This window comes from Clytia hemisphaerica, unplaced genomic scaffold, assembly GCF_902728285.1.
Source record: "Clytia hemisphaerica strain Z4C2 unplaced genomic scaffold, Clytia hemisphaerica genome assembly, whole genome shotgun sequence".
NCBI lineage: Eukaryota > Metazoa > Cnidaria > Hydrozoa > Leptothecata > Clytiidae > Clytia > Clytia hemisphaerica.
Genome location: NW_027104353.1, coordinates 1,312,710 through 1,336,199, shown reverse-complemented (window position 1 = coordinate 1,336,199; position 23,490 = coordinate 1,312,710). Strand labels below are relative to the sequence as shown.

Genomic DNA, 23,490 nt, shown 5'->3' with positions numbered 1-23,490 from the left:
TCAGAGGGGAAATCATGGTGAAACACTACCAACACTAATAATTAGAGTATTTTAAATTGGTCCATATTGTCAAAATAATTTATCTGCACTAATTAGAAGACGCACTAAATTAGAGAAATTATCGAGAGGTGATTCTTTATATAGTCATAACATTCACACATGCACCATAAAATTATTACAGTATGTCGTCGCAGGTTGTATTTCACGGCATCAACGTATGAATTAAATTCTTGATTTCAAAAATCAAATTTAGGACAAGTTTTGGAATCTGGCTTAATAAAGCTTTGTTTCATTGGTATGAATGTCAGGCCCGGCGGAAGCGGAGAAACTAGGGAGACTTCAGCCTCCCCACTTTTGAGCAAAATATAGTAAGACCTTTTTTCTTTTTTTTTTCAAATATACTCTTCTCGAGATGCATAAATTTATTGTTGTCCTCGTTTTCAAACATATTTCATCACTGTAAAAACTCAAAATTCTTACATAGGAAGATAATTCTTATTTTAAGAATTCACAATCTCATATTGAGAAAATATAAAACGGTCGGAAAAATATTTCTAGTTTAAGATTTAGGTTTTCTGGTTTTGAGAAATTTATTGATTTGAAAGGAAAGTTATTCTCGTTTCAAGAAAAATATATTTTGACCCCTACAGGGAAAAATTTCAAGAAAATAAAATCTTGAGAAACTTTAAAATGATCATCATGATTTTAAAAAACCTTTTTAATAAATTAACTGATTCCTTTTGGATTTACTCTTTTGTGCTTAACTAGGGGGTGGAATAAACGAAGGGCGTAGGTACTTCAGATAAAAATCAATAAAATGGGGGGGTCATAATTAAGTGTTATTGGTCTGATTTTGCTAAAAATCCCAAGGAAAATAAAGGTTTTTGACCAATTTCGGCACTTCGTAGCATATGAAAGTCATAAAATAGGGGTATGGGGTCATTATAAAGTGATATGGGGTGATTTCTTTTCCAATAATTGCAAAATGATCCCCCTTCTACAATTTAAGCACAAAAGAGTAAGCAACCTGGGACCAACTTTTTCAGCCTCCAGCAATGCCCTAAAAGGAGGTTGTTTGCTCATAAAAAGTACTTTACAATCTTAGTAATAAATCATCCTTCATATACTCTTCGATTATGTTATTCAAATCGTATTTGATTGGTACATACCAATTTCCAAGCAATTGTTTTTTGTGGTAAACATTGAAATCAACGAGTCTGTAATAATTACAGATAAATGTTTTTTCACAATCGAATTCATCAACCTTATACGCATTGACAAAATAATCGTAATACAATGTTTTAAGAATCACAGTCTCAAAATACACGTAATTTTTAAAGACCCAGATGCTTTTTATTTCGCCAAATATTGGCTGCTGAGCTTTTTCGGAAACATCAACTATAACCAAGCCTTTAATATTGTACCTTGTACCATGAAGTGTAATCCAGCTCACATTAGACACAGTTTCAAGACACACTCCAGGCAGTAAAGACTGGGCATCAAATAGTTGTCGTAGATCTTTTACTTGTTTAGGCGCAACTTTTTTTAACACGCCAAGTTTTCGTTCTGTAGAAAATAATGGGTGAGTATTTGGGTCTTCAGATCCATCTCCAAAATTTGAAGTCTCAAGAAACTGGTGACGAGATGCCAAAGAAAGCTCGAGATTTTTGAAATTTTGTTTCGAGGCTAGCTGTTTGAAATAATTGTGGGCTGATTCAAAGACAAAACAAGATGACCTTATCATGGGTCCAAGATCCATTATCATCGTTGGCAGGTGAATGGTGTAGTGTTGTTTTGGGATAATATTGACGTCTGGAAAAAGTCTACAGAATTCGTGTAAGTGATCAGATATCAGATGCTTTAAAAGTTGAATAGTTTCCAGTTTAATAATCGGTGCATATAGAAAATTAACAATCCTCATTAACTGCAACATAAACATAAAATACTCATCCGATGGATCAATGATTCCTGATAGATAAAATGGCAGTAAACGTAAAAATACTCTTGCTTGAGCTGCATTATATTTCAATTTGTAATTTTCTTTGCCATTAAAAACAGTGTCCTTTAGAGGTCCTGGCTTAGTGTTTACTTCAGAATACCCATATGCATGATTTTCAATTGCTGAATTCAATTGCTTTAATTTAAGCATCTTTAGATTGACAAAGTGTTGCAGCACAAGCCTAACTTCATATTGAAGTGTCCCTTCTAATATAGTATGCATTATATCTTGGGGTAACTGCCTGGTCACGTCAAATCCAGGAAGTCTTGTCAGACAGCTCCTTTCGGTTATGCCATAGAGAAGGGAGAACCTGCTTTTAGTTGTTTCATTACTTTCAATAGCATCACAAGCTTTTTCATATTCAGCTTTGGTTCGACAAATAAATTCTTCTTCTTCAAAATTTGTTTGCATTTCCTCAAAGTGGCAATAGCAACTCCTGCACTTTTGAAATGCTTGTCCTACTCCTATTAATGAGAAAAAAAGTAACTTAGAAAGTTTTATAAACAAATTTTTTGAGATGGGCATTCTTTTTTACAATGTGTACGCTAAGTATCTACTCTCGGGTACCTAATAGCCGGGGGGTTTGGAATAAGCAGGGGGGTTGGAAAAAATCTCAAAATTTAATAAGCGGGGGGGTTGGAATAAAAATGTCCTGGGTGGAAAATGTTCGAAAAGGAGGCTGATACAGCAGAATTAGGGCAAAAGAGGGAACTTTCAAAAAAAAAATTCCTAAAAATCAATAAGCGGGGGGGGGGTTGGAATAAGAATGTCCTGGGTGGAAAATTTTCGAAAAATTAATTAGCGGGCCCCCCGGCTATTAGGTACTCGAGAGTATCCTATTAACGGAAAATGGGGATGGAAACTTTTTCAAAGTTCAGTAGGCGGGTTTGGTGGCAGAGTTCAAATAGGCAGGGAGATGAGAAATTTTCTCCTGAAAATACTAGAAAATGGCAAAGAGGTTTTTAACTTCTGCCCTAGGACCAGCATCAAAAGAGCTAATATATTCCAAAAAGAGTCCACACAATAATCTAAGAACTTTATAGGACTTATAGACGTTTTTTCAAAAAAGACATCCTGTTGTATAACAAAGTAGTCGTAAAAGAGAACGTAAAGATAACGTAATGAAAATACCTTAAAGCAGATTTCAGCCGCACTCTGAGTTTTTTCCTTTATGGCTGTTACCTATACAAGTGTCCACGCTAAAAAGTACACATGTAATCATTAGGTTGCAAAGTCTGAGACCTGATGATTGATCTCTATTTTTTAGCTTGCCACGCGGACACTTGTATAGGTAACAGCCGTAAATAAAAAACTTAGCGCGCGGCTCCCTGATCATCTGCTTTAACAAGGTATATTCACTACGCAATCTTTGCTGGACTACAACAGGACGTCTTTTTTGAAAAACGTCTATCGAAGCTTAATTGCTAATAAAATATTCACCTTCTTTAAAACCACCTAAGTATTGTTGTCCAAGTGTATCACCAGCACAAAGGATAACTTTACCATAAACAGTAATGATTTCAGTGTCATAGATTAAATTAATACCATCGTGAAGTTTGCATAAATCATCGATTATTGGATCCATGATTTTGTTGATTCCGTACTTCTTTACCAATTGGGCATTGGCAATGGCAAGCAAACGAACAGAACAATGCTTGGAACGGAATTTTGGATTCAAGTTTGCAACAGAATAATAGTACATGTCAACTTTGTGTTTGGTTCGTTTAGAACCCAAGGGATTACAGACTTCTACCTCGTCATGGTCTAGAATCAGCATTAATGCATTGGGATGCTGCTTAAAATAGTTATCGTTTCTGTAAATTGCCCCGTCATAAATATCATAATATACTCCAGATTCTGATAGGGTTGGTTGCCTCAAAACCAGTGTTCTGATACGTTTATTACTCAGGAATTGTTTCAAACTTTCAAGTAAAGGGATATATATATAATTTTCATCCTTTTCAACCAGCATTCGTTTATGTCCTTTCTTCTTTAATATTAACTTCTTTCCCAGTGGAACTACTTTGTAGTCTACATGATTAAAATTTGCTTTTACGTAGCTATCCTGAAGGTTTCTTGTTTCCAATCCTTCAAATGGTGAGGTTGTGTTTTCTAATATTTTTATTATTTCATCTTTGCAATTGGAGGGACATTGTTCCAGGGCTTTTTCAATCTGTAGTTTCTTTGAGGCAATGATTTGTTCCATAAGAAGTTCCGTTCCTTCAACGACTGAATCAACAGTTGCCTAAATATGAAAAAAAATTTCAAATAAATAATAATAAAAAAATAATGTCCCAAATCAGTTCATCTCTATTATACTGTATTTCCACATTGCTTTCTTAATTTTCATGATTTTACATGCATCATAAATTATTGAGGGTAGCTAATAAGCAATTTCCTATTTCTATCCATTTATTTACATTAAGCCTAAAAAACCTAACATTGCTAAAGGGGGGGTTTGCTGAATCCCGGAATCCCGAAAATTGATAAAAATATAACACCGTCACACCGGTTTGTAGAGGTTGAAATCCCGGCATAATAACAAAAAATAAGGCTAAATACCGTCACCGTCTGATTTTAAAATACCGTTTTCCCGTCTCTTTTTTCGTCAAATCCCGTAATACCGTACTAAAAAAGGGCTGATCCCGTCACACCGTAAAAGTACCCCCCTAAATAATAGTGAAGGGCGAACAAACCTGGGTTAACTTGTTGCGTTCTCTAATCTTCAATATAAATGATGCGCTGGCTCTCTTTGTATCAACTTCATCGAAACCAGTATTCTGTAATAAAATCATAATTAGTCATAAAGTTTAGTTTTTAACGTTGCTTGAGAGAGTCCACCATGGATTTGTAGCTCAATGGTAGAGTAGCGAGTATGCCAATAATAAAAGTTTAAAAAAAAATCTCACTTTGAGTGAAACACTTTAGGTTTAGAATCAGCTGAAAAGTTCTGATAATGTCCCAAAAAGCGCAAGAATCGACAAAGCGTCTAAAACTACAAAAATAAAAACAAAAAAATGATAGTGAGTCTTAGCTGTTTCAAAGGTACATACATTCAAATGGAAATTTGGATTGATGTCGTCTTGTATTTCATGAATAATGTTATCACCATGATCAACATCATCATCATCATTATCATCATGACCAGCGACATCACTTGCATCACTATTAACAGTGTGATCGATTGAGTTTTCGATCTGAACATTGTTAGAATTTGAACATATTTCTGAGTTTTCTGAACCATCCACATTATTCCCACCATCTATGGTGTTATTATCTTTGTTAATAATGGTGACGACATCATCATTATAAATATCTGAATGGTGTTTTAAAGTATGCTTATACAAAGAGTTGTACTTCGTAAAAATACAAGGGCAACCATTTATTCCGCATTGAACTTTAAAGTTTATTTGTTTACTATGAACAGCATTAATATGTTGTAGCAACAATCTTAATGTTAAGCATTTAAAGGAAGTACAACACTGACACTGGAACACAGCCATAATCAGAGCGCCATCTTTGTTGTTATTTTCTGTGACGTGAATTCTGGTTATAGCTTTTGGTCATGTAAAGCAAAATCGATATTTTTATTTCTGCCTTTTGATTTTCTTTCAAAGAGGTATGTCGGAAGTATATAACTATGGAGAAGAATTTAGTAGAAATGAGTTTCAGATTGATTAATTTTCTCCGATATGAATTATTTTGAATTTATAAGTAATAATTATGAATTAACAAAAAAAATCAATCCCAATCGAAACTCTTCTTTGGTTTTTAAAAACCGCGCGCGCGTGAGCTGCAAAACCGCAATTTTCCCGCGCATTTGAACAACAAGAAAAAAACCGCGATTTTCCCGCGCATCTGGACAACAAGAAGAACTGACGAAGACTCCAACTGCAACACGAGAAAAAAACAGTGTAATAATCTCTTCAACAATATGTCAATCTTGGAACAGATCACCAATCTTTCAAGTGCAGCAGCTGAAATATGGAAAAGTAAGTTTGAAAAAGCTGTTCCTAAATTCTGTCTGATTATTTTGCGAAAACAATTCGGCCATTTTCACAGTTCTTCACTTTCCCTCAACACACTTCTCATTTTAAAAACTTCAAAAGCTAGGAGCCCTGATCATGCCTCATTTTTGATAAATCACGCCTCATATATGTCACTTTATAAAAGTCTTGGTGCAGGTGCAGGCCAGTGCATCATAAAAAAGATCTAGTCTGTCATCCAGACCTGATCGTTTAATCGAACTTCTCGAACGAACCGAATCTAATCGAACAAGTAGAGTCCCCTGCCCAGTGTGCGACTTGTTGAACCAATCGAACCATCAAACTAATCGAACTTGATCGAACACTCACAATTTTACCGGAAAGTGGAGTTAGATTAGTACGGTAAGTTATGCTTCGGATTAGTTCGATTAGTTCGTTATTCCAATCCTTGCCTCCTTTTGCAAAACTTATCGCCACTTCTTTGAGCTTTATAAAGCTGCCATCTTGCTGAGTCCCAGATAGTTTATTCGCCTGTATGGCGCGCGAAAGCGGAAATAAATATTATCTTCTATTTTGCGACACTATCTTCTATTTTGAGACACTATCTTTTCATTTCCCGACAATATCTTTTCATTTCGCGACACTATCTTTTTAAAGCGACACTATCTTTTTTTAAATGACACCATCTTATTTGAAATATTTAATCTCTTTAATTTATGTTAATTATTTGTGTCTCGATTAGTCATGCTAAATTCTTAATTAATTTCTTCACTAGATCTTTTTTATCCATTGTTAGAGCAGAATGAAAGCACAAGTAGATTTCTAGCAAAACTAAACAAACCCTCGTGAACCTGGTGGAGCGATTTTACTTTAAAATCGCACTTTGAATGGGTACGAACTAATCAAACAAATTAGGTTGTCAAACTAATCAAACCATAATTAGCGATCGAACTTAATCGAACACTCACAATATTTGAAAAAAAATGGAAAGTTAGATTAATTTTTTTAATCGAACTTTAATCGTTTGATCAGGTTCGATTAGTTCGATGATTAGATTGGTTCGACAAGTTCAATTGATCGGGTCTGGCTTATTACAGCAGCCTCTTCCATATTCAAAATTCAACTAAAATATCCTTACTTATTCAAATTTGTCTCTATTTCACAGCCTTTACTTTTTTTGATGTTTTCAAAAGTTTTTTCCCGCATGATAACTGGGAAATGAAGCTGTTATTTTCATTTTCATTTTGTTTATATTATTATTATTATTATTATTATTATTTATTTCCCTTCTTTCTGCTTCCATTGTAGTCGTTTTCCATTTCAATCAGTCTTTTGTCGCTCGAATAAGTTTGTCGCTTTACGATTCTTTTTAGAAAATGGTTATCAATCAGACAACGACTTCAAAGGACTTATATTTCATTCAATTTCGGAGATGTTTCCAGAGAAAAATCCTAAATCAATGAAGTTGAAATCTAGCATGTGGACCATCATAGATGGCTATTCATTTGGGTCTTCAGAAGATGAGGTATGAGGTTTCTATATATACTGTTTTTAAAGATCCGATTAGGCGCCCTGGGCTTTAACTAAATTTTTGAGATTTTTACTTTTAAAAAGAATGGAAACGATGTTTGTACCATGTTATACCAGTGTTTTTTAATTTTCAGAATGAAATGGGAAAGTTTTTGAATGGGCGCTTAATGGAAGGGGATGCTTCAAAGGTGCTGGGCGCCTACTGAACTTTAAGGGTTTTACTTGGGCACTTAATAGCTGCTAGGCGCCTAATCGAATCTTTACGGTAGATTAATAATCCTAAAACTGCCTTGGCTTTCAATGTGATTTGATGAAGAAACCTACCACATTGAAGTCACTTGAACCATTGACTTTCTATGTACTTTTTTTTTTAATCGAACTGGAATCGTTCGCTGAAGTTTGAATTAAAAAGCTAAGCGTCTGACTTCAAGTATCACATTTTTTGAATGTCTTTTTCCATTTAGAACACTGGAAATGAATCAAGTCCATCAGCTGGATTCAGTGTAAGTCTGACTTTTCATTCCTACAGTAGAGTTTTTTTGTAATTATGAATTCAGTGAAGTTATAAATCTGTAGGGTAGATAGCAATTTGCCTGGTTTTATGACTAAATAAAGTCCTACTTTTCATATTTTATATTAGGAGGCTTCAACAGTTCCCTACAATGGTGCTGGCTACTCAAGTAGCACAACTGGATCTAGTGTAAGATGCTTTTTATATTCTCAAATTTATATTTCTTCTGCAATCAGCTGCAACTATGAATTAAGTTAAAAAATTAAACATTGCCATTATATCATCAATTCTGTTAAAGCAAATTTAATGTATTTTCTATCACCTCATTTTTCTTCACCCTCAGCCTTTTTAATTCAGATTTATTTGCGTTGGCAAAAAAATCTGGCTTTTAAAGTAGAGTAGGCACTTTTGGGTCGGCAACACTCAAATCTACGTCAGCAATTCTCTCGGCAATAGCCGAATGCCGACGCGAATTAGAATGACTGACCCTGCACCCCCTTTCAAGCATAAAAATCATAATTTGACAGATTTGAAGCTTACCGTTTTTCCAAAGGTAGTTCTAATGTTAGGATTGTTAGGGTTCGAGTTTTAAGGAGGACACAATGAAGTTGGGAAAGTTTCCTTTCTGTTTACAATAAGCTAATACTTTATTCTATTAATTTCTTTAGCGAGGATCAACAGTCGGTTGTTTCACAGATGAACAACCTCTCAATGACCTGAAGGGTTCATCACCTGTAGCATTGAAAGAACTTCCAAATATACGGTATATAATTTGTTTGTTCAACAACCAAGTTTTGCCCAATGTTTGGTATTTAATGCTATTTAAGTTTATCTGGTTTTTGGATCTAGAAATTTGTCATCAGATAACTTATTCTTCCTGAACTGGTAATTTTTATTTTGCCTGGAAAGTGTTATGGTCATTCACCAATTTTATTTACTCTTTTAGAGTCATTGGAAGAGAAGCAAAGAAGTCTATTAACATGGACACAGCAAACAAAGAAAATGAACAAACATCATCAACCCACCAAGTAAGCACATTGTTTATGGAGAAGAAACTAATTCTTCTTAGAATGCACTCCTTAGCTTAGGGGAGGACTACACCATTTTTGTTTGATTAGGGCTGTATTTTTTTTAGAATTATGGCTGTATGCTCAATCTTGAGAAAATATGAAATGAAGGCCAGTATTATTTAATTTATATGCTACGATCTTTTGTGAAATATATTGAGACTTCTGGTTATTTTCACGTTTTTCAAAATTTAAAGTTCGGGCGAAAAAGCTGATTTTGGGCTATCTCGTTAATTTAATCGAATATTTCAATTTGAGAGGGGTTGGCAGACTTCCAGGCTATATTCTGAACCTTACTGGACCATTTTTGAACTTTTGGATCCTCACAAGTCTTAAGTCTAGCGTTAAAACTCTACCTTTCAAACCTACTTTAGAGCACTTATAAATTGATTGTGGTTTTCAAAACTTCCTGGGGAATTTCCCATTTGTCTCAAATATTTCGAGAAAGATTGTAGACAATATACTTATTACAATTATATATAAGCATATTGTTTGCAACTTGATTAAAAGAAATACCAATCATCCTTTGTTTTAAATCTCAAGGAACCAATATTTGTGTTTTTGAAAGTCTTCTACATTCTCTTTTTCACCTATCTTAGATTTCCAAGAGCCAGTACAAGTGCCCCATATATGACATCTACAATGACCCAATAATAAGAGATTGTTCAGCGCCAAAATTGCCCATCGACTTTATAAGGACTTTAGTTCGTGCTCAAGTTAGCGTAATGATGGCACAAGCCAGCCAGCTACCATTCAACCGCGAGCCTTCATCCAAAGAATTTGAAGAAATGGCTAGCTCACTGTGTGTTAAATATCCAATATTACTTAAAACAGTTGATGAAGTAAGTGTTCAACAATTGACCTATACACATGCGTCAACTTTTTCATTGTTGTCTTGCCTAGCCTAAAAATATTTTCACTGAATTTTATTACTTTTCTGTCAGTTACAAAAAAATAGATATAAAAGTATAAAATAATGATATCTTTTTTTCGCAGGAAACTCTTTCAAAGATGATGAAAAAGAGGTTTACGAATGTCAAGTCTTCAAAGAATACAAATAAAAGGCCGTACAAACGAAGGCTAATCAAAGAAAAAGATGGTAACACTGCTGACTCAGAGAGCGAGTCAACCACACCAGGTACATTCTATTGGTTTTTTAGTATGATAGTTGAAAATGAGTTAGGATTTGCTTACTATTTAATTACCTTGAGGGTTGAAGGGGGCAATCAACCCAACCCACAAAAAGAGACGGGAAAACGGTATTTTATAATCAGACGGTGACTGTATTTAGCCTTATTTTTTGTTATTATGCCAGGATTTCAACCTCTACAAACCGGTGTAACGGTGTTATTATTTTTATCAATTTATTTTTATCAGGATTCCGGGATTCAGCAAAAATTTTGACGGGAAAATGGTATTTCAAACCCCTACAACCCCCCCCCCCTTATAAGGAGCTACCTGCTATTTAATTATCTTAAAAATTGTATTTTTGTATGAATTTTTGATATTGGAAAATCTGCTAAATTTAATTTAAAACATTCTCCTTTTATCAGCAATGAAAATGAAAGTAAGGGAGTGGCTCTCTCATGATTCGTCAAAGAAGAAAGTGGATGGCCCTGGGATCATTGCCTTACTAAAACAAGACTTTCAGTCGAGAAGAAAAACTATATCTTCAATGAGTGAGATTAATGGCGAACTCGTTGAAAATGTCTTGCAATTATATCCTATCTTCACAGATTATAGATATGTAAGAATTTGAAGTTTGTACCTTTCCTTTCCCATTTTTACCCCTAAAATCAAGTGTAGAACGTTTTAAAAAAACAAAGCAACTTTTTGTTCGTGTTCTTTGAATAAGTAGTATGATTTTTGTAATTTGATATGTAATTTGAATATTTTATATATTGGAAGTAAATGTCCTGAGTTTACTTATTTGAAATCCTGTTTCAGATTATCAACGAAGCAATTCTCATTTCTGGCAAAGATAACTCAATTGAAAACTTACGATCACAACTGTTAAAAATTATTGATCCTGTCATCTATTTTTCTATACAAAAAAAGAATTGTAAACCACCAGGTAAAAAATCCTATTTAATTCAACGTTTCATTCCAACCTTTATGTGCTAAATTATTAGGGAGTCAGTTCTCAATCTTTGAGAAAAAATTTCAAATTTTGACCAATAAACCTAAAAAGGGCTCTTATTTCAAAATACAATTTGCAATTTCTTTGAAAACTCGCATGGTTTTGAAACACCTTTAATGAGAGCAACACAGAGTTTTTTATACCTTTCTTTCTATCATAGGTAAAATCTGCAAGCTTAGTCATGTTGTGAACAACCTACAAATGATCATGACGAGAGGGAAGAAAAAAGAGCCTCCCAAAATAATTCAAAAACTCCAGGTTATTTTCCTATTTTTATTTAACACAAAACAATCTGAAGTTACTTTTTCCAAATCTTAATGACATTTTAATCGTCAGATTGAATAGTCGTCTCGAGTGAAAATGACATTACAGAAATCTGTACTGTAATGTCATTTACAATCGCGACTATTCAATAATTAGCTGTCGATTAAAAAGTAATTTAAATTTGGAAAAGGTCACTTCAGTTTGTGTTATGTTATTTGTATTTCAAGAACATTTCAAGAAGTATACCAATTTCATTTGCGCAAGAGTAGACAAGAACTAAAAACTGTACAGTTTGTGAGCCAAATCTTTTCGACATTATAACATTCTATTGATTTAAAGGTTCAATTCAGCATGAGTGAGAATATGTAAAATTACTCCTTTCTTTTTATCATTCTCTTCTCAGGCAAAGGACGACTTAGAAATGCTTCAAAGTCACAAAGCCACAAAGATCCTTATTTCTGATGATGAAATAAATATTCTCTCCAGTGGGAAACTACTGGCCAAATTGGAGCCTCATGAAATCGAGCTGGCTGTTATAACATTTTGTTCTCACTATTACTTAATGGATCTGAATTATCCACCCTGTTGGTCAGCGGCGCTGACGTTTCTACAATTTGCGGTCCTTGGCGAGGAGGATTTGGAAAATGTTCAAGATAAAGAAATCTGGAAGAAAAATTGGGAGGACTTTTGTGATTTTTCAGATAATATGGAAGGGGAAGAGGTCTTAGAAGACGATTAATGTTAAATTTTCCTGAAATACTGACACTGTTTCTTTTGTTTGGATATTTTCTTAGTACACGATTTTTTTTATAAGAACCAGTAAATTTTGGCTCAGGCTGGGCTGTTCTTAATTTTTTGAAATTTTCAGGCTTAAATGTTCTTACGATGTTCTTATTATACTTAGTTTCTTTACTTAAGAACTTAAAATAGTTTAAAATCTGTTAAAATCCTGTTAAAATCAGTACTTTTTTTTAGTAATTTCTGAAATCTGAGGCTCAGGTTGTTCTTAATTTGTTCTTAGGTTTTGGCCAAATTTCAGCCTCATGTTCTTATAAAATTGTTCTTATAAAAAAAGTATGTGATTGAAATTTTTCTTTTTTCTGCTAGACAATTAAATTTTGTTGCTTCACAGTCGGATTAAATTGGTAAAAAAATTTCCAACAGTAAGTCTGCAGATTGGATTAACTTAAGGGGCTATTTGACCATTTTTATTTCTCTGAGACCAGATTGTTTTATACCTTCGTTGAGAACAACACGCACTTTTTTCTAAGCAACCATGTTAACTTGTTAAGGCTCGAGCCCTGTAAGCAACATTTTTACAATCTCCTAAAGTAAAAGATTTGAGTGACCATTGACCGTGTAACCATAAATATGGTATAATTACCCTTAAACAGAGCAATTACAATATTTGTAATCGTTGGGTGAGCTGTATGAATTCTGATTCCATACGAACATTCTGGAATGGTTCTTTTATGGCATCAATGATCTGATATTATTTTTTGTTTCAACACTCAGTACTATATGTATACCATAGTATTTGTTAGATTGCTTTTGGGATACAGAACATTTTTAAACTGTACCATTTTAACTATAAATACGTAAAACTAGTGACTATATACCATACCATACCATACTGTATTTGTAAGATTGCTTTTGGGATACAGAACATTTTTAAACTGTACCATTTTAACTGTAAATATATATACGTAAAACTAGTGACCTTATTCTATTGTGTTATAAATTTACTTCTTTTGTTATTGGTGCGTCGGCTGAGCAATTTTTCTGGCGAAATCCTTAATGTAATACAAGAAAAAAAAAGCCTATTTCAAGAAAAACATGTCTTGATCGATCAGAGAAAAAAATCTTGTTTTGAGATAAACAGTTCTTCCATTATCAACTTCCAGGTTAGAAAAACATTTCTAGATTTAAGATAAAATAGCTTGATATAGTGACAAGGGCAAAAATTCTTATTTTCAGCTTTTTTTTTCTTAAAATGAGAATTCTGATTTTTACAGTGTTGCTATAAGATTACATATTCACAATGATAATTGTGTTGTTTCACCTCATGAGACATTTTGAATTTCAAGTACTTTTTTTTAGAGTTAATGAAAAGAAGAGAGAAGAATAAATTGTTTTTATTTTGTAGGTTGAAAATTTCGTGTTAAAATATGTGAATAATGTAACAACACCCCTGCCTCACAGCCCCGGTGGAATTCTTTGACTCAGCAAACTCAGGCACAATAATTTCTACTAAAGTCCCAATGGAGATAGAAATTCTATTGTTCCAAACTCAGGCAATTTTTCTGATTGGGCTGGGATCCCTACGGGTTGGGGACACGTCGTAACAGCTCAAAATGACAACATTAATCATCTCTCAAATAGTACTTTCATGTTATGAAAGAGAGGACTTATTTAGAAAATGCCTCAATTCGGGTAGTATCCAATCAATTTCAATTCAGATTTTCGTTGGAAAAAATTAATTTGAGTTAAAATTTAATGTCTATGACTATAAGTAACAGTAGGCTCTGAAACAACTTTTTATGAAGTTGAACTATCGTTAGGGCTACAATGTTAAAAAATAAGAAACCTACATTCTCGGGGTTTACTGCATTCTCAGGGTCAGTGCTGTATATATATGAATCATGGTAGTTTGATTTTTAATGTAGAGTCCAAAATAATGAAGTATTAGAAGAAACATTAGTCAAAAAGAAAAACGAGAAAGCCTAAGCGGCGTAAAGAATATGATCCAAAGCCAAATACTCAATACTCACACTAATTCGAACTTCTAAAATTAGAATCTTTTTATAATTCGAATTAATTCTCAGTTTTGCAGAAAATTCTTTCAATCAATCGATTAAGTAAAATAGACATAAGAGAATTCAAGTGTATTTTTCAACTTTTTTTATCCATGGTTTATTTAAGTGTACAAAAATTTACAAAAGACTTATTTACAGCGTGTATCAAAAAAAGTAACCTAATACTATAAAACTTACAAACAGAAAAAATTTATTATAGATGTAACATTAGCGAAGCTTTACAGCACTATCGATTGTGACTGCTGGCCTTCTTGAAAATCTGTTTTTCAAGAAATGTTCTACATCTTCAGTATAATTTTCTGGGAATTCCAATGGTATGAAAGAGTCATTAAGAGGGTGTGAAACCCATGGGCAATTATCGTTGATAGCCGTACAGTATTGTTTATTGTTATGACTGGCTCTTATTTTACGCTTCACCATTTCAATGACTCGGTTTTGTTTATCATTTGTTTTTATGAGTGTCTTAGTTGTTTGTTTAATTTGCTGTGGGTCCAAAATACGCTGCTTTGAAATATCTAAGAATTCAACTTTCTTAAAATTCTGAATCTGTTCTGCACGTGTCAATATGAAATCAAAGCAGCCATCATACATGTTAAGTTCGCGTTGATGGAGTGGTGTCAGTTGATATTCAATTGTTTTAGTTGAACTTGTCCATGCCCGATTACGATTGATTTCGTCGTGATTTTTTTCATAGTCCCGATTGTTATGGTATGTCTGTGATCGTTGTCGCACATTGCAGTACATGGGTGTTGCGTAAGCCATTGTTGCGTCTTCTTGGTGTTTCTCGACGTGATTCTTCTTAAATCTTTTTGATAACAAGTGTAAAGGTTTTTTTTTACTTTTCTACCTTTGCTTCTTACTGTTGCAGCTTTCAGACTTGAAATGCTATTTCATATTATTGTGGTTGCCTTTTATAATCGAAAAGAGAAAGAGAAAGGGAGAGAGAGAGAATAAGAAGAAAAGGGACAAGGAAATTTTAACTGTTTCCTAAGTTACCTACGCGATGTATAGTTTTACAAAAAGAAAAAAAGGTGCCATAAAATACAATTGATTTAAGATTTTTTTAATACTTCTGTTCTTCTCTTACTTCAACCCTCTAAGGACCAATGGCCTCCTATGACGCCCAGTTAGAATTTGAAATCACCATTATCTGTCAAAAATTACAGAGATTGTTTTTTTAGTCTCCACAATGAGATTTTTGAGTCCATACGCCGAAATGTTTGATAAAAATTGGCTTTTTAGAGATTATATCCGGGTAGCTGAATCGATGGAGCATTTGGCTACGGTGCGCAAGGTCGTGTGTTTAATCCCGGGCCGGATCAAACCAAAGAAAATGGTACTTGATCTCTCTCAGCTTCATACTCACAAATTAAGAGAAGGAAAAAGAAAGTGGAGCAATCCAGGGAGAAGGAGTGGTGCCCTCCTCTACCTTCCAGTAGATTACTATCGAAAAAGGAGTCTTTGGGTCTCATCCGACTGTGGTCGCAGACTTACTTAATAGAGCGTTCGCCTTACAATCTAAGGGTTGTGGGTTCGATCCCGGTCACCACCAAATCAATGAATGAGTAGTTTGGATTGGTTAATCTGATCTAGGCGGCAAATTACTTGGAACTGAGAATAGGTGTCGCGCTTTACCTCCCTGTCGCATTCAACCTCCCAGGTTTAGTGCAAATAGAAAAGGCAAGGGGATATACTCCCTCACCCCCGACTCAGCTGATAGCCACCAGAGGAATAAACTTACTTACTAACTTACTTAGAAATTCTGAAGGTAAATTTTTTCAGCGAAGTGAGCTTGTTTTTACTACTATGAATCTTACATAGTTTATAACCTTTCCAATTTTTGAAGAAAAAAAATTGAACAAATCGGTTCTGTCGCTAAAGGGTTAATCATCTCTTCCTTTTCATTTTCCCTGGAATACTTCCTTTTCTTTGAAGTGAACTACCTACCTACCTGTTAAAGTTTAGTCATCAATTATTATTGGATTAAACAAAGTGGGTAGGAACATTCTGTAACAGATGCATATAATGTGATTTCTTCATCGACTTCTTCTATAAGAAAATACCTTTTCATTCGGTTTAAGTTTTACAAAGGCAAACTCGAAGGAAAATCTGTCATCCAGGTGAATGTTCTTTTTTAGATTGAAAGATAGCATGTCGCAGATGCACGAATCTTTTGAAACAGGCTAATTATACGATTCTAAATTTGTAAAGTACGTAAAAAGAATCTCCAAGAAAAATTGACAACCGTCCGATACGGGTCTAAACGTGAACTAAAAATGTTTCAAAAGAAAAACACGTGTTATAAAAATTAAGTACACGTGACCTATTACTACAACGTGACGTAACTTTAAAATAAGATGTTATATAATACACTCCCGAGGGACTAAGTATCTAAAGTACAATTATATCTTTCTCGTCGAAAAATTTGAGGACTGTATCGTTCTTCTTGGAATAGTTTCCGTTTGGTTCATTAAATTCGGCAGGATATAATTTCGTTATAGGACGTTTCAATAAAATCTGACGTCCGTTGCTCATAACAGTTACTTCTGCAGCACGGATACGACCGTCTGCGCTATGAATCAGTTTGTTGATTTTTCCCATTCTCCATAGCAATCGTTTCTTGTCTTTATCGTACACCAAAACAACATCATTAACATTAGGTATAAATTCACGTACCTTTTTCGTACATTTGTTGTACTCTCTCAATTCAGTCAAATACTCAAATTGCCATCTCTTCCAGAAATGTTCTAAGTTTGTCTAACATGACGAAACTTGTTTTCAAGACTTTCATTTTTGACATTTTCGTCATTCGAATCATCAACATTGGTGGTATAGATATTTCGACCATACAATAAGTTGTTTGGAGTTAGAGGTTCACTCAAATCGTCAGTATACAAAAACGTAAGAGGTCGATTATTCAAAACATTTTCAATTTCTTTCAATAAAGTAATCATTTGATCATAATTCAAATTCGAACGTCGTAAAATTTTCTTCAAACAACGTTTAACACAACGAACCATACGTTCAAACATGCCACCGTACCATGGGGCTTCTTGGATGTTAAATTTCCAGCTAATACCTTTGAATTTAGCGAAGGTTTGGAGCTCTTCACTGGTGAAGTTAGTTCCATTATCAGAGTATGCCTTTTTCGGACAACCGTACGAACTGAAAAATCTGTTCAAGACGTTAATAGTTCCGCTTGAATGACAACTGGAAACAATATCGAGATACAAACATCTTGTCGTTGTACATGTAATCAATACAACCCACGCTTTGTGCAAGGTTTTCCACTCACTGTAAATGTCCCTACAGTAGATCGGACCGGCATAATCTATACCGACTTTCGAATAAGGATAATCTTTGCTGACTCTTTCACTGGGTAATGGACCTGCATTTTTCGGGTAAGAATATGGCTTACCCTCAAAAGTTCTACAGGTGGTGCATCTCTTAATGATTGTTTTAACAAAATTACGTGGCTTGGTAATCCAGTATTCTCTTCTGACGTAGTTTAAAGTGTCTCTCACTCCATTGTGTTTGACCATAAGATGAGAATCATACACAACGAGTTCTGAAAATTTTGATTTTGGTAGTAGATAGGGTGTTTTGTGTTGTATTCGAGTTCTGATAACTGTAACCTCCCCTCACAACGCCACAACAAATGTTCATCTTGGCGAAGCCCAAGTTGCAATTTTAATTGATCAAAGTTTTTCAAAGTAGTCAACTTACTTTGTTCATGTCGAATCCATAAACGTTTGGCCTCATTTACACTGTTCAGAAATTCCTCTGAACTCACAACTTTATTCAGTTCTTTGTTGTTTATTTTTGATTTCTTCAGTTCTTCTTTGTTGTGTTTCTTCTTTAGTTTCTTGATGTACATCAGCACGAGTGCTGTTGTGCGCAGCAGCTTACTAAGTTTACTAAATTTCTCAGAGGGTATATGATGTGATCGAGACTATACTCACCCTCGACCACGCCCACTGAGGTGTGATTGACATTATACTCACTGTCAACCATGAGGCCTTCATCATTAACTAAATTACTCACACTTGTTAAACGCGTGTGAACCTCTTTTTCTTTAATAGCAGCATCAATATCATAATCAGTAAACTTATCACCAACCTTAAGATTAGGCCAGAGAGATTCATTCAAATTCAAAAAGGCAGGGCCTTTAAACCATAGTTCATTATCAGTCATTTCAGAAGGTGTTAAACCGCGAGTGTTGATATCTGATGGGTTAAGCTTAGAAGGAATGAGCTTAAACAAAGACTTATTAGAAATAACCTTTCGAATTTTCTTCAAGCGAGACTGGACATACTTTGTGTAAGTTTTGTGGTCACTCTTAACCCAAGTATGCGCGACAGTAGAGTCTGTCCAGAATACAATTTTGTCGAACGAATAAACAGTTTCAAAGCTTCTTTTCACATCGTTAAAAGTTTCAGACATTAACAGTATACCGTTTAACTCTGCACGAGGCATGGACATCTTCTTGGAAGCTTTGGCTTTAGCAGATATAAATCGATTTCTACCTGTCACTAAATTGGTGGTCACCCTTTTTGACTGACAAAACGAAGATATATTGCGGTCGAATAAAAGTTTTCCGAAGCGTCACTGAAGGCATGTAGCTGGGTTGACTCGATCGGGTCATCTGGGTTGTTAACACAATAGTTCCGGTCTATAATGACTTTACCGGCTTCAATCAGCTCGTCGATAAGTTGGTTCCACTCCTTAGATAGGTGGTCGGGCAATTGTTGATCCCATTCTTCGACTTGCTCACACGTTTTACGAAACAAAGTTTTCATTTTCACGATAAGAGGGTTGATCAAACCCAGAGGATCATAAACGGATGCGATTGATGACAGCATAGTACATTTGGTAGCTTCTCGAACGAAGTTTTCAGCAATGTTTTTCATGTCAAAAACTATTTTGTCACCTTGTTTGTTCCAATCAAGTCCCAATACTTTATCATCAGAAGCGACTTGTTTCTCCTCATCAGGATAGGATTCTTTGACTTATTGCTCAAGTTCTGGCGAGTTGGACTTGAATTTACGTAAGTTGAAAATAAGATGTTATATAATACAGTACGTCAGATAATAAAAGCTCCGTGTTGCACCGGGGGGGGTACTAGGGGGGGGGTACTACTAGGGTTGCGAGCTCTGACGGGGGGGGGGGGTGCCGCCCGACTTTCGAACTTTGGATCTACCGGGACTAAAAAGGAAAAAAAACAAAGGGAAATTTAGGAGATTTTACGACCCTTAGCGGGACAAATTTGACCAAAGGTAAAAAGTTGAAATTTTCCTATTTTTCCGACCCTTAGTGGGTCTGAAATTTGATTTTCTGATTTTTCCAACTCTTAGCGGGACTTTGGAAGTCCAAAAAAGGTACCCTTAAGGGCGGTACATACAGTACCCTCCATTTGCTTAAGTACCCCTCCCCTCGGGGAATTGCATCACATGGAAAAATTTTTTATGTAGAATCACAACAAATCCAAAGTGCAGAGTTAGACCCACGCATTTGTGAGACAATAATCTTTACTTACCAAATTCGAACCCAGTCCCTTAGTTCTTAGTTCTCTTTTTCATGATTCAGTAGAATAAGTTTGGTACAATTATGAAGACTTTTTCTAAAACAAATTGATAATTATATGATCAAACCCAAATAAAGCAGACCCTCACTTAATTGAACTTCTTTTAGACACATATATTTCATAGCAGGACAGTGTCTGTATGTTTTTCTTTTCATTTTTCTGATAAATATTGCTCCACATCTGTGTCAATCCAATGTGAAAAAGCTTGTGAATTAAAAGTGATGAGTAAGCAAACGATATCACTCTTATTTTAAAATATTACCTTTAATTTCAATCCTCATCAAGAAGAACCCCCTTCTTAAAATACTAAAGTTCAGATCTCTTTGCATTTCAAACAAAAAAGATTTACCGTTCAAGTTTGAATTAGTGAGACTCAACTACGTAATCATTTGTAGGCAGAATCTCTATCACCCTAACTTAAGAAAGTATTTGAATGAAGCTGCTTTCATCCTCTCGAGTTGGAGGTAGAGGCTGAAAGAACTAAAATAGAAAAATCAGTATTTTCTATTGAATTGATTTCGCAGCTTCAGTCCATTGATATCAAGAGAAGAGTTCATAAGAAGTTCACTTTATTTGTTATTTGTAAAGAAACACTGAAGACTCAAGTAATTTAATCACCGTAATAATGGTTTCAAAACAAGGCAGCAGTTGCACTCAAAATCATTTATGGAAATATCTATAGTTTTCGGTTCACTATATACCGTGAATATCACAGGTCAAAATCATATATTGACGCTGTGCCGACGAATCGAGATTCTATTCAGCGCGCAATCAACGAAGACAAAAGTAACCATGACGACCATCCAAGATCTTGGATGAAGTTCAAAGTTGATATTTTTATTCCCGTCGTTGAAAACACAACTTAAAAAAGTCATCAATGCTTTGTAAAAAGAGTCAGTGATAGAGAATCATAACATAAAGTATGTCTAACATTTCCATAATTAAAAGTTTAGTAATTACTGTTATACATTTGGGGATCATGTAAAAGATTTCTTTTGAAATAAGCCCATTTCAATTACACTTGGATGTTTCTGGGGAATTCGTAAATAGTAAACTGCATACTGATACAGTCTGCTAGACATTAATATGGTAATATTTGCTCTTCATCTTTGATTTTTTTCTACAGTGATTAGATTGACACATGCGCGATATAATTTCTATTATTGGTCTTCAGAGGTTAATATATTCTTTGAAAACTTAACCTCTGATACTCACGGTATTCACTATACTGTAGACTACAATCATGGTCGTAATATTTGAGAAAAAAAGGAAATTTCGACGAAATCTTATAATCACAAACGATTTGGAAGCGCTCTAAATTAGGTTGGAAGGGTAATATAGTTTTACCTGTGAGTTTTAACGCTAGACTTAAGACTTAAGCTTAGGATCCGAGGATCCAAAAGCTCAGGAATGATTCAATAGAGGGGGGGGGGCGTACGGGGTTTGCGATCTCCGAAATACCGAATAATTTTGCCAAAATTTCCGAAAAACCGTTAAAAAATAATTGCAATTCCGATTCCATTTTTTTTGAGTATTTTTCATCAAATTTGATTATTCATGTATGAATTCCAAAAAAAGGGGATTAAAACTTTATAATACCAAAATTTCAAAGCAAAAATTCATGGATTTCCGATACCGAAAAAATTTCAGAATTCCGAAATACCGAAGGAATTTTACCTGATTTCCGAAATTCTGAAGAAAAAAAGGTGGATTTCCGCAATTCCGAAAAACCGTACACCCCCTACAATAGAGCTCAGAATATAGCCTGGAAGTCTATAAACCCCTCCCAAATCGAAATACTCGAATAGATTTATCAATTAGCCCAAAAGCGACTTTCTCGCCCGAACTCCAAATTTCGAAAAACGAGGAAATAAGTTAAATTCTCAATAGATTTTGACCATGATTGTATTGGGAAGCGAATACTTTTTCTGAGACTGAAAAAATTTCTTTTTTTAATATTTGATAATTTTTCTAAGATGTTTAATAACCTTATCGGCTCTTCTTACGACCGTCCTCATTTAACGTGCTTGTAAAACTTTAACCATTATGACTTTTTAACTTACTAATCTACGTTTTTTTTGTTAATCCAACTTATATTATGTTCTTATATTCGCACTGAATACACTCGAAATAGAATATCTATCTACAATAACAGGGCAGGCCTGTGCGATACTCACGTTCCTATTTACTTGTTTTAAAGAGACTTTTACGGTTCTTAATCTCTTGAAAGCAAAATTATATTTCAATTTTCAAATCATATGGCTTAGCAACGATTTCCTGTTTTTTTTCTGAAATGAATATGATTTAAGGATATTATAAATTGTGTCTGGAAAAAAAAAATCTCTAAGAATATTCTGTTTGCTCTGCGCATTGACCTCTAAAGGTCTTGGCTCCGTTAGAGAATCTGCCCAGGTTGGTGCACTGCTTTAATCTTTTTCATATAGATTTGAGATGAATATCGAATGAGCTTTTGAGGTCGGTGATTGATGAGATCAGATTGTGAATGTTTTCTGCACACCACGCTGAAGCTCTAAAGAGATGGGTGAAAACATAACAATCTGATGAATATGCAATCTCGAAATCGTTAGGACCACGTTCGTCTAAAAGGACTGGAGATGACAAAAAAGTTGCCTGATTGTGTTTATGAATAGGGCGCCGTATCACTTTTTGACTTTCTGGCGCGCAACAAGATTCTTGTTGTAAAATTTTGCGCGGAAGGACTATTTACCTCAGATGTTTAATTTTCAAGCGCCTTCAGAGGTTTACCATGCGCGTAAGAAAATTATGAACAGCTGTTATCAGGTTAGTGATCGGCTGAAGCAAAAAAAAAAAAAGAGATTGCACTAAAATCATGCACCAATCTTAAACATAAAAATAATCGATAATTAACCTTTTTGTTTCGAATTTCTTTAAACTTGTCTGCAAAAGATCGAACTATCTAAAAATTTTCTAAATTGATGTATCAAAAGTTATGACTCTTTTTTTACGAACAATTGGGATGAAGAATTGGTCAAAAACCACTATATTCAAGATTTTGAGACGAAGAATAAGCTTTTGCAAAAATCTTTCGAAAATCTGTTTTTTATGTTCGGTAAAAGATTCGCCATTTAGTGCAAAAATTCTTTCAAAATGTTTTTTTCCGAGTTTTTTCTTCGACAAAAATAAGGTCCTCAAAGTTGAAATACTCTTCTTCACAAAAGTCTTCATTTTCTTCTTCATCAAAGTTTTTCATCTGGAATTTTACCTTTTTAGATTCAGGAATAGCACTGGAATAGCTGGCCGGACAGAAAATATATAATATGTTATGGTTATGCTGCGTAGATCATTCAGCAAAGCACATTTTATGCACGAAAAATATGAAAATTCGCTATGGTCAGAGCGCTTAATCCTTTAAGTGCCAATGCTGGGTATATTGGACATGGGCAGTTTGGGCAGTTTGGTCTAACTCGTAGGAATTGCACTGGGTGAAAAGCCATCTTTCCTATAATTCCAAATTTCGAAAAGTTCATATTTCCTGGATTTTTTTTAAAAAAAAGTCATGTTTCCAAATATTTCAAAATCTGAACATTCAGTTTGTTGAAAGATCAGAAAAT

At 34.5% G+C, this 23,490-nt stretch overlaps 2 protein-coding genes across 2 annotated transcripts; one reads left to right on the top strand and one right to left on the bottom strand.

Annotated features, from left to right (window-relative positions):
* Positions 1 to 864: 864 nt before the first annotated feature.
* LOC136818103 (uncharacterized) lies at positions 865 to 5,502 on the bottom strand. Its single transcript, XM_067074461.1, has 5 exons — positions 5,487 to 5,502; positions 5,053 to 5,315; positions 4,696 to 4,779; positions 3,440 to 4,244; positions 865 to 2,463 (listed from the first exon to the last, which is right to left on the bottom strand). Exons 1-5 carry the CDS (start codon positions 5,500 to 5,502, stop codon positions 1,094 to 1,096), a joined length of 2,538 nt encoding a protein of 845 aa, XP_066930562.1. The 3' UTR covers positions 865 to 1,093.
* A 369-nt stretch (positions 5,503 to 5,871) lies between these two features.
* On the top strand, positions 5,872 to 12,432 carry LOC136818102 (uncharacterized). The gene is made up of 12 exons (XM_067074460.1): positions 5,872 to 5,991; positions 7,359 to 7,510; positions 7,980 to 8,018; positions 8,156 to 8,215; positions 8,695 to 8,789; positions 8,973 to 9,054; positions 9,693 to 9,935; positions 10,090 to 10,231; positions 10,647 to 10,840; positions 11,041 to 11,167; positions 11,394 to 11,491; positions 11,901 to 12,432. Exons 1-12 carry the CDS (start codon positions 5,934 to 5,936, stop codon positions 12,234 to 12,236), a joined length of 1,626 nt encoding a protein of 541 aa, XP_066930561.1. The 5' UTR covers positions 5,872 to 5,933; the 3' UTR covers positions 12,237 to 12,432.
* The last annotated feature ends 11,058 nt before the right edge of the window (positions 12,433 to 23,490 follow it).